Below are 12,140 nucleotides of genomic sequence, written 5' to 3' on the forward strand. Positions count from 1 at the left end.
AGATGGATCTATATGAGTTTAAATTCAATTGGGAGATAATTTATTAAAATTGGTTGTAATTACATAGTAAGGAGATGAATGATTTAATCATTATCTTAGTGTATTTAAAATTAATTGTTTCTTATTTATATAAGCAAATTTTAACAAATTACATAAAATTATTAAAAAAAACAACATTTTTTTTGCAGATTTCTTCTTCCATTATAGAATATAGCAACCAAAGTTCATTAACCTCCCAACAAATTTTTTTCTTGTCTCTTTCTCTCCTATTTTTTGGTTTGATTTCCTTCCCTTGTTGATTGGGGAGTGGAATGCAAGTCTTCTCTGATAACATTTGAGAAAGGGAAACTAAACTATCAAAGCACTTCACTTCCACTTTCTCATTTTCTTGTTCAACTCCTCCTTGGCTACTTATGGAATCTTCTTTGGGAGGGTGTCGAAACCCCAAATGGAGTCATTTCACGAGCTGAGATCTTTAGTTTTTTGGTTAGTGGATTTGGGTGTCTTTTTGGGATTTCCTCTTCCACATCCTCTTGATCTTCATGAACTTCAAATTTAGAGGGTTCTTGAAATGATGGCCTAATTTTAAGATTTGAATGGGTCTTTGGAGCGTATATCTCTACCCTTTCTTCTTCCACATCCTCATGTTCTAGAGCTTCAAATCTATTGCTAGGTGGATGGGATGAACCCTCTTTGAAGTTTTTTTACAAATTGTGATCCTTTGCGTTGATACTTCTTAAACCTTTTCGATATGTATTTAAATTATTATTGTTCATCATTGCTATGGGAAATGGGGCCCTACTTCAAAAGGGATGTGTTCCTTGAATTCTTGGGAAACTTTTTGGGATGTGACCATACTTATGGTAGGAGTTACACGTATAAGGTATTTTTTCATAATCAAGGGCTTAAAGACGAATCCAACACTCTATTTTGATTTAATTATCCCCTATCAAACCCTTTTCTAAATCCATTCCACACAAATTCTAACACAAGCATAAATATTTCTTTTGGATCAACTTGGTCAATATAGTGGCCAAGTTTGTCTCCAATAGATTTGAGATAACCTTCATCCTAGAAAATGATTGGGAGGTATGGAAACCTCACCCATATAGGAGCAACTAAGATTTCCATGTTTGGACCAAAATCTAAGGTCTAATGGGTAAGGAATATTCCCCTAGAACTCATGAAGTAAGTACCTGATTGGAAGATTTGGCCCCTCTTCTTTGTTGCTAAATAAAAAATGATAATAACCATTGACACAATAATAACTAGAGATATGGCTAGTGATAATATCTCAATGCTTTGAGATCCATACTTAGACTTCTTGAGGACTAGGCTAAAGGCATGCAAATTTTCCAAAAAGAGCTTCCTCATGCAATATTATGGCTTTCCTCTTTGCATTTGGAGACATAATCTCTAGCTTAGGGATGGCCTTATCCCTTTTAATGTTTTTTTTTCTTCTCTTGGCATTTACCACTTACATATTTTAAATATTGGAGTAGAGAAGCACAAGATTCCTCTTCATGATTTGTAAATGAATCCATGATGATCATAGGGAAAGATTATGTCCTAGACCCCCAACTTGGCAACAACTAGGGTGAAATGGATAAACGACAATCTATTGTAGGCAAACACCCAGGGAGACCTAGCTTTAGCTAGTGAACTAGCAATTTAAGCTTATACTCTAATGTAGGAAAAACAATAGAACAATATCAACGACACCTAGCTCTTGTTAATGGACATGAATCCTTTATGGTGATTTCAACTTCTACTCTAACATGGGACCCACAATAAATTTCTTAGAACAACATTGGCAATGGCTAGGATAAATCCTAGCTGTTGTGGAGTAACATTATTGGTTTGATCAATTGATTTTGTAATTAATGCTAGTTTTCAATATATACAAATTGTATTTTTTATCTTGTAAATACTAAACACTTATGATTGCTACTTAATTTGGGATTAAATTTAAGTTTGATGATTGTGAATTTAATTTTTTGTCTTTATATATAATTTTGATAAAAACAAACTTAAACAGTGTATTTTTTTTCTATAGTTATACAATTTTATTATTTATCTTTATTATTATATAATGAATTAAATATAACTTAAATAATAGGGAGAAAAAAATATTATTTTCACTACTTGAATTCAAATTTCACTTTATAATTATAAATGGTTGTTTTTGGAGTATGACTTAAAATTACATTTCTTTGTTAAGGGTTTTTCTTCCTTGGATGTAAGAAAACAAGTTAATTACCCGAAACTTAGAAGCATGTAGTACGGGTGAAAGCTTACTTGTTCTAACTACCAACAAATCATTCCAAGTGACATGATTTTTCTTGAATACTAATAATAGATCAACTTGTATTTATAAAACAACAACCTATGAAAACTGTCTCTGCTGCTAATTATAATAAATTTTAACCTCTAATAATTATAAATAAACAAATTATCTCGATGGCGGTGTTGGAAATAGAGCCCACAAAGGGAGGGGAGGAGGCATGCCACCCCACCACCTCTCAAGGAATTAAATAGGGGAATGTTGTGTCCAGCTTTTCCCATGTGATCACACATGCTATGAGTCATGAAAACCCAACGAATTAATATGGAAACCCCTGCAACCTCCACATCTTCTTACCCGGCTCAAAATTGTTCCACCATTTTATGTTGTTTTCACATATTCACTAAGTTGTAGGTGGGATTTCTCCCCCTCAACATCTGGTTATTCAATGCTCTAGTGAAGGAGGGCCAAGACCCTCATGGATTGGACCTCCATAACTCTAATCACATAGTTGGCTGGACACTTTGTTGCACATGACCATTGGGGTGCATGCGATGAGATTGAGTGACTCTAGCGAGTGGGCCAACACCATATTTTAGTAGACATCACTTAGAATGAGCATGTTAGCAAATTCTCCATTGGCCACCACTTTTAGCTGGTATTATCTATTCAATTATATGTTTATGATTTTATGGTCTAGGTTTCTCGGCGACATCATTGAGGTTGAGAAAATTGTTGTTACTCCATTGTTGTTGTCTCTCTAACTCTCCCCTGCTAATTTCCTTCCTTAGTTCCATTTCCATTGTAGTCGCCCCTCTAGTTTGCATGATCTTTGTTCCTTTCACTCTAGTCTACTCTATTTTGACCTCCCTTTATCCCATCCTCTATTTTGCACCCTTCTCATAAATTCTCCAGTGTTGGGTTCCCACCCTCTCTTATTGTTACGCCAAGGAAAATAATGCACCTAAGGCACAATTTTGGGTCCTAAGGCTCCTTGGGCAGACCCATAGCCTAGTCCCAAGCCTAGTCAGCTGCTGAAATTCATCTTTCTGTCACACCTCTTGAAGTTCAAAAGAAATTCACCAACTGGAAGCCTGAACAACAATTAATTGACAAACACATTTGGATTTAGAAATTCAAGTTGAAGTCTCTGACAATGTCCCAAAACCTAGCCATACGAGGGGTTGTAGGAACCAATATCTTCATTCCATCACTCTACAATAGCAAAATGAAAACTCTGTTGGGTCGTGTCATCAAAGAGAAACACGAGGATCACAATGAAATCATAGCATGCCTCAACGATATCCAATAAATTCAAAAACACCAACGCTCTTGTCTAGTCAACCTGGATGCCTAGCTGGCGCACATTGTGAGGCATCTTTAGTGTGGGCGACGCTCTTCAACATGACCAATGATGCAAGATATGGCCTCGACAACTTCTTTTAATTGACGATTGATGCATACATAGGTTTTATGTTTTATGTTTATGATTAAGAAACTTTTGTTTTATTTTCTTACATGATATACAATTGTGGCTTGCCAGTATTACGCAACATATTGTATGTAAGGTTTTTGATAACAATGTCAGACGTCTATCTTGGTGTAGTGATGTTTAGACAATAGGATTACTTTTGCTCATTTTGATAGAAAAAAGGTCAATTCAACACCTCTACTATCATTAGTCTAATTCCCAATTGATAGACCACGACAGTGAAGAGACCGCCTGATATATTTTGTATTTGTAATCTATTTGTTATATGTTTTGGAAGTTTCTTTGGCATATTTCCGGTCTAATTTGCCCAGAATCCAGCAATGATTTGTTGGAATGACAAGTTTGAGTTATGAAATCTTCACACTTTGAATGCCCAAAAAGTTTTTGAAGGTGTTGAATCTATATATACAATCAAAAACTAATTTTAAACAACAAAAAACAAAATTTAACTAAATTCTTTTTATCGAATTTCAATAAAAAATTCCACAATATATAGTAATGAAACACCACCTATTTTATAAGCCTAATTTAAAATCTAATAAAAAAATTATTAAACAAAAAAAACTATAATAATTTTTTGCTAGAAATTATTAATTTCCAATTCAGCTTTCCCACTCAAAGTGGAGTACACAACTTTTCCTATGCCTTTATAAAAGAGTTCACACACCATTAATGTACTTCATGTAATGATAACTTCCCCTAGACTTTTGTTCAAATAATATATAATAATTTAAGGGAGAGTTTGACAATAACATTTTATATTTCTAAGATTCGTAAAGATACGATCAGGGATCATGGGGAGCGTAAAAAAGTATCAATCATTTTTATGTATGACGTGGTATATATATTCTGGACCGTCCACACATGAATGGATGCCCTTTCCCATAAAAGTCACATATGATGACACGTCATTCAACAATGACACACACCAAAAAAACCGTGTACTGCAATTGGGAAGATGTCTCATCGTTTCTTTATTGGGAATTGGATTGTTGTATTTACAATTATTGTTCAGCCATGTCTTCATGCACATTCATAAAAATAGACATTTTAAAATTTTCCCATATTTTTATTTTATTTTTTCATATTTAGGATAGTTGTGAGGATTAATATATGATATATATAGATTGTTTATTAAAAAAAACACATCAATAAGATTATGATATTTCTGTTAACCTATAATAGAATGTAAATATATATTTTTATTAATATAATATAAAATATAATTAGATTTTTAACTTTTTGTTATAGGAAAGGAATTTTATATTTAAAATAATAAATTAATTATTATTTAAATAAAGATACCTTACTAATAATTTATTATATGAAAATAGTGAAAACCAATACAAATTAAAAAATAGATAATTTTACTTCATCACATGTCAATAATAACTTTAGTACAAGCATAATAAAAAATATAAAATAAACTTAACTCTAATATCTATATTTTTCTAAATGATTAAAGACAAAAGAAAAACATGGAGTTGAAAGTACTCATTCAATTTTTTGGTTTCAAACTCATAAAAATGGTAGAATCAATCGAGTCGTGTTTTTGAATTTGCCATGATAACTAGTTAATCTGAGTTTCATCATTTTTATCAGTAAAATGTAATTGGATGGGTTTATTTAAAGTTCAAGATTTAATTATTTTCTTTCTTAACACAATTTTTATTAGTCTTATTATTATGCACTTAAAATCTAAATATTGTAAATTGAACATCAATTTTTCTTTTCATCACATTGATTATGTTGGTGTTGGCTACCTTTCTCCTCCACTATGGTGAATAATGAGAGTTTTACTTTGTTAGTCTAATATAGTTTAAACATTTTTTATCATGTATTATACACTGTAATCTAAATATTGAAAAATTTAGTATTAATTTTTCTTTTTATAACTTTAAGCTTTGTATAAAATATATTGGTGTTGGCTATCTCTTCCATTATGTAAGTAATGAAGACTTTATTTGGGTAATATAACTCTATTAGCTGAAATATTTTTATATCACATATTCATAGCCTAGATCAAAGATCCAATATTTTAACTTTGTTTCTACTTATCTTTAAACAATGTTTGTTTTTCTTTGTTAATAGTTGTTTTCCATATTTACCATTCCCTCACAACATCTATCTACGTACATATCATGCCCCTTACTAGTACATGTCATGCCCCCTAATAGTTTAGATATGTAGGTGCCCCCTACTAGTACATGTCATGCCCCCTAATGGTTTAGGTATGTAGGTGGTTGTTTTATCTCTAACAAATCCTCCCTCGTTGCTTTTATGTATAAAGGCTTTACTCTTAGATATCATGGTTATAAGTTTAGACCAAATGAAAAGTTAAGATCCTAAGACCACTTGAATGATAAAAACCTTTCAACCAAACAAATAGATGACAAATAACTTTTGTCATATAAAACAATAAATAAATCTTGAAAATATAAATATTTATTGAAGTAAAAATAACAAACAATTTATTTACATGTAAATTAAATAATAAATTTCAATAAAATTTCAACACATTTACATATTAGTATATTTTTTTTAATTTAAAATATAAATATTAATTTAAATATTTTAATATATTATATTTATATATATGTGAATTATAATTTTTTAATTTTAATTATTTCATAATTTAATTTTTAATTGTATTGATATTTATAAATCTATTATAATAATATTTATATTTATCTAAGTATTATAATCTATTATATATTTTTTTTTCTATGTTAAGACTAACCTAAGTACCCACGGGGGATTTGAACTGGTGATCTATCGCAAGGAGTGTCTTAACAAGGCACCCATTCACCATTAATCCAAAACCCCATGGGCTATAATCTATTATATTACTAACAAAACAATAAATTTTTTTATGTGAAATTTTAATATGAAAACTCAACCACGCAAAGTAATCTCAATTGACAATTTAATTTTTAATTTATAAATATTTATTGTTATGTTTAAAAGATTTTAATTACCATCTCAATTAAAATAAAATTAACCATACCCACCCAACTATACAGCATGGAATGTTATAATAAGTAGCATATTCAAATTCTCGTACAGATCTTTACTGCAACAGACCAAAACAAAGCCTCGTACCCTCTTGTTATTTTACTATAAAAAATAACAAGTTGCCGGCTCCACCAGTTGCACTTTTACTTCTTGTGTGTTCTTTTTCTATATCGTAAAAAGGATAGGGGTCAAATGATTTTAACTCTGCCCTGAAATTCGGGGCCTTCGAGAATTTTCGGGTACCCAGTTCCTCTGCGCTTTCTGGTTAAGCGTTAAAGATCTTTCCTTCCGGTTTGACCGTGTGGATCCGATCGCTCGAGGGTTCTCGGTTCGATTCCAGGTACTTAAATCTTAATTTTACCGTTTATGGTCAAAATTTGGTGAAGCGGAAGCCGATTTGTTGTAGATTTGAGCCGTTTCGGTTTTCGGGTGAATCTGGAGGTTTTCAGTAAAGCATAAACTGGTTCCCAACAAGTTTCGGAAAATATGCAGCAAGCCATGAAAATCACAGCAACAGACAACACAGAAGGATACACAGCATAAGGAATCGTATGGCGATATTCATAATGCCTGTTTGGCTAGCAGCATACATTGTGATTTGATGGAGATAAATATGCATTCGTGAGAGTAAGTAAGGCGAGGTATTTTGACGTTACATTTTCTCTAAGAAAGTTCTGGGGTTGGAGTCATGGGTAAGGGCAGTATATCGAATAGCGACGCCGGAAGCTCGGTGCTCGACCGGAGCTGTGTTCGTATTCTGCTCTGCGACAAAGATCCCACAAATTCACAGCAACTGTTGGAATTGCTTCGTAAATGTTCGTATCAAGGTATGCTTTTATTGATCACAGTGATAGATTTAAGGGCTTTGGTTTTCTTTTGCGTGTATTTTGATTTTTGAGTGGGTTACACGACTGCCAAGTCCTTGGGAAGATTGTTTCCTTTCCAAGTTCAGAATTCATGACTTTTGTTTTAAGGATTTGTTTGCCCCTAATCAGTGAGGTGTGTAAATTTTGTTAAGTCATATATTCTAATTTTTACTTTTGGGGTTGGGACTGACTGATTGGTCAAGTTATGAAGATTGTCATAATAGTTTCTTTGGGCTATTCTTAACTCGAATATACATTGAGGTCATTTGACTTTGTTGCCTGCCGCTCTAGTTACCTGAATGCACAATCCATTTACTTTCTGAAGTTTGGATGGTGCTTTTGATGGTTTAAAACTGTATCTCACCACTTGAATATTAAGGAAATATATTTGATGGTTCTCTTGCATAATTTTTTTTGGAAAGTCATCATTTTATTTTTCCTTTTTCCTTGCAAAGTCGGGAATTCTGATGTTAGGGCAAACCTTCAGATTCTTAGAAAGTGGTCTATCTAAGTTTGTCCATGGATGGGGCACATTTATCACGTCTTCTTTACAAGGTAGGAATTCAAAGCTTAGGGAAACTATGGATTTTTACTGAAGTTCATAGTAATTGCACATTGTATTGTCAGAAATAAGGATGAAAAATCAGATCAGTATGAAAAACTGAGTTAGAACGTTTCTGAGTAAGAAACAGTTCTGCACTCTGCATATTATGCATCCAAGTTCAGTCTACATTTAAAAGTAATTTACTTCATTTAGTTTGTGAATTTTAAAAATTTAAATATATAAATTGAGGTTGATTCATTTGTAAAGTAAAAATGCCCTATTCCTGTCAGAGTTCAAATCCTTCTTTTCCAATACATGTGCACTCCTTGTACTGTGATAAATCCATCACACGTACTAGTCATAGTAGAAAAATTATCCGCCTGATTGTATTAGGGGAAGGAAAGTATCCATGTATAAAACACAATCAAATTATAATGTTTAGGTGGTGTTTTTTTCCTTAAAGTGCAGCCAAATTATCCGCCTGATCGTATTAGGGGAAGGGAAAGCATCCATGTATAAAACACAATCAAATTATAATGTTTAGGTGGCGCTTTTAAGTTTTTTTTTCTTGAAGTGCAGCCATGGACAAAGAAACCTCAAAAAAGGGCGTTTCTGTATCAAGTTTGTTTCCTGATTGCAGTACTCTGCAGTACTGTTTCTGACAACATAGTTTGTCGATAATGAGGTGGATCATTATTTTTCAGAGAAACATCATTATCAATAATAGCGGATGAGTGCGAATGTTGAGCCAAGTAATTTTTTCTCTCTGTTCTGTTTTCTCTCTGAATCCCTATATCTAAAATAAAATACAAACTGATTGCATTTGGTCTGTGTACCTGACAGTAACTGCTGTTAGTACGGCTAGAGAGGTCGTAAGTGTTCTGAATACAGAAGGCCGAGAAATTGATCTCATTTTGGCTGAGGTGGATCTACCCAAATCCAAAGGCTTTAAGATGCTGAAGTACATCACAAGGAGTACCTGCTTGCAGCGAATACCAATAGTCAGTAAGTAGTGGTTTTGTAGCTTCACCAATGACTTCGTATTTGCGACTGGGATCTTGCTTGTTGAGTGAACATTGTTGTAGTCTAATACTATCGTCTCAGCTTTATTGTTTCTGCTAAATAAGACTGACTGGATTTTATGTATCATTATTTTCGTATGTGTCAGTGATGTCTGCCCAAGACGAGGTAGCTGTTGTTATGAAGTGTTTGAAACTGGGAGCAGCAGATTACCTTGTGAAGCCACTCCGTATCAATGAGCTTCTCAACTTGTGGATGCACATGTGGAGAAGAAGGCGCATGGTACAAACAGTTTGACCCCAGCATCGATTTTTCATAGACTTTCCTTCGACAATGAAATTCTCATGTTTGTAACTCTGCAAGCAATGAGCTATAATAAATGATTCAGAGTAGTACATACTTATCAAAATGGATGCTTTCTATGTATTGGCAGCTGGGACTAGCAGACAAAAATATTATAAGTAAGAACTTGGGGCATGATTTGGATATGCTTGTTTCCGATCTCAGCGACTCCAATACCAACAGTACCAATTTGTTCTCGGATGATACTAATGACAAGAAAGTCAGGAGCCACGCTGGTCCAGAAATCAGCACGCAAGTCACTCCTCCTGAGTGCGAGGTATGCTTAAATTCCTATCTCATACTTGATTAGAAAAAATTCACAAAGTCCAGACGTCTTGTTTCCTATTAAACATGCTGGGCACTTGCCAAGTTTGTGTAAGATAAAAAAACAGGAGATTTAGTATTTTGCGGTAAGGTATGAGAAAGGGCTTTCTTAACTTTGAGTGTCTCTCAGGGATGTTGTTAGCTCACCCGTGAGGAAGGTATTTTTGTTGAGCTGCATTGATTTACTTATCCTTAGCATTCAACTCTGAAGGCATCGTTTAAATTTTTATTATACAAAAGTTATGCCTACTATGTAAAGGGGGCCTGAATTATGTGCGTTTCTTTTCTTTCTTGTATTCAACTAGATATCTTTGTGCTTACCTTTGGGAATAATGTCTTTAGCTCTTGTACAGTTGCAGTCGCACGATTCTCCTAAATTAGAGCTTTCTTTAAAGCGTTCATCGGAAGGTCCACCTGAAGAACCTGAACTGGGTTCCTTGGCAGGTGAGTAGCTTCAACACAATATTATTCATTTTCAAAGTAAACACTAAATATCAACTGCCATTACTAAGTTTCACTGTCTAAGTCGTTATGCTATGTTTCTGCCTTACAGGAAAATTTCTCTCGTACCCAAAAAGGAGTGAGGTCAAGTTTGGAGGTGCATCAGCTTTCCTCACATATGTTAATGCAAGTGTTCAAGCAAACAGGACGCCAAATCAAATCAGTGTAGGTGAAAATAAAGCTTCCCAGCAAGAGACAGCTATTCCAGAAAAGCATGGTGTGATGGGTCCACCATCCACAGATAATCGCCCCATCGGGCTATCTCACAGTTCGGAAGCTGTGAAATCTTCTAATCGTACTGAGGTCATTCCTTGTGAGGAACACCGCAGGGATAGATTAGAAACTAGGTCATGTAATGTTTCTATGTCGCCTGAAATTCCCATTGGACAGGTGGCACCTGCAGGTGAGCAGTTCCCCATGGTTCAGGGAGGTCTTCCTAATGAAGGTTCCGGTATGAATAATCATGATATTTCTTCACTACCGGCTTCTCACTTTTTACCAGGCATGATGAATCATTCAATGTCAGCTTCAATGCATTTGTGTCATGGAGTGCACCACGATGTTGGATCTCATGGTGCTCCAAGATTGATACCATTTCATACATTCCAACCATGTCATGGTATGCCTGTAAATGCCACCATGCCATATTATCCATATGGCTTCGTTGTAGCTCCCGCAACGATTGGATCGTCACATGCTTGGCCTGGTATGGCAAATTTGTCTGTGTCAGAACCTAAGATTACTCAAGTGGAAAGAAGAGAAGCAGCTTTGAATAAATTCAGACAAAAAAGAAAAGACCGTTGCTTTGATAAGAAGATACGTTATGTAAGTCGAAAGCGCCTAGCGGAGCAGAGGCCTCGGATTAGAGGTCAATTTGTGAGGCAAACTAATGATATGGAAGCAGCTGGTGCTAATGGGGTTGTTTATGGTGTCGATTCCTCTGAAGATGAGGATGATGGGTATGTACATGGTTCTGGGGAATTAAGACTGACGTCTTCCCCTGAAAGCCTGGCTGGAGACACAGAGAATGCTATCTGATATCAAAGACAGAACTTTAGAATTCAACTATTGTTCTAATGAGCATGTTGACATGGTCCTTCTTCTCCCATTCTAAAGTTCTCTCTCTTTTTGGACCAAAAAGGCTGATTCGGTGGTAACAACTGTTGTGTTTATCATATCTGGGATTTCAATGTATAGGACTCTTGGTATTTTATATCTACTCAAAGTCTTGATTACTAAGTTTTTGAAGTGCTAATACAGAGAACGTGCATATAGATGCCTTTTGCAAAAGATTGAAGGATACTGTAACTATTCACAAACTATTTATTGCCTCCAAATCCGAATATTCAGCCATTTTCTGGCGGAAATATCATGGCTAATTTAGTTTATCGTATCATGCCTGTTCAAATGCTGCTTGTAATTTTGTTGTACGTTTAAGCAGCAATTATTCATTTGTTATTGATTTCCTCGGAAAGAATGAAGAAGCTCCTCATTGTAGAAGACATTCTATCTCTGTGAACACATTCAAATGAAACTAAATGCCTCAGAGAGGATACTTGATAAAGACTAATTGATGTTGTGATTTTGTGTTTACAATATAGCATAGAATATTTGGCCCGTGAAGTATTATGTTGCCTTGATTGTGCTACAAAGGTATCGTAATAATTTCTTGCCAGAGGCCCGAGTTATAGGCTATTGTTGGTTTAATAAGGGGGATTCTAATCCCTTTTCATTAAATAGTACCGAGTGAAA

General features: G+C 34.3%; 1 protein-coding gene across 2 annotated transcripts; it reads left to right on the forward strand.

Annotated features, from left to right (window-relative positions):
- The first annotated feature begins 6,950 nt into the window (after window positions 1-6,950).
- TOC1 (CCT motif -containing response regulator protein) lies at window positions 6,951-11,888 on the forward strand. Of its 2 annotated transcripts, XM_089431883.1 has the most exons (7): window positions 7,482-7,618; window positions 8,781-8,953; window positions 9,045-9,206; window positions 9,370-9,503; window positions 9,655-9,840; window positions 10,241-10,331; window positions 10,441-11,888. In XM_089431883.1, the coding sequence occupies exons 2-7, from the start codon at window positions 8,932-8,934 to the stop codon at window positions 11,424-11,426; spliced, it is 1,581 nt and encodes a 526-aa protein (XP_089288009.1). In that variant the 5' UTR covers window positions 7,482-7,618; window positions 8,781-8,931; the 3' UTR covers window positions 11,427-11,888. The 2 variants fall into 2 exon arrangements, with proteins under 2 accessions (XP_089288008.1, XP_089288009.1); XM_089431882.1 differs by lacking the exon at window positions 8,781-8,953 and having other exon boundaries at window positions 6,951-7,618.
- The last annotated feature ends 252 nt before the right edge of the window (window positions 11,889-12,140 follow it).

The sequence above is a fragment of the Pinus tabuliformis genome, chromosome 5_1 (genome assembly GCF_031772625.1).
Source record: "Pinus tabuliformis cultivar Carrire ecotype Pingquan chromosome 5_1, CPIR1, whole genome shotgun sequence".
Taxonomy (NCBI): domain Eukaryota; kingdom Viridiplantae; phylum Streptophyta; class Pinopsida; order Pinales; family Pinaceae; genus Pinus; species Pinus tabuliformis.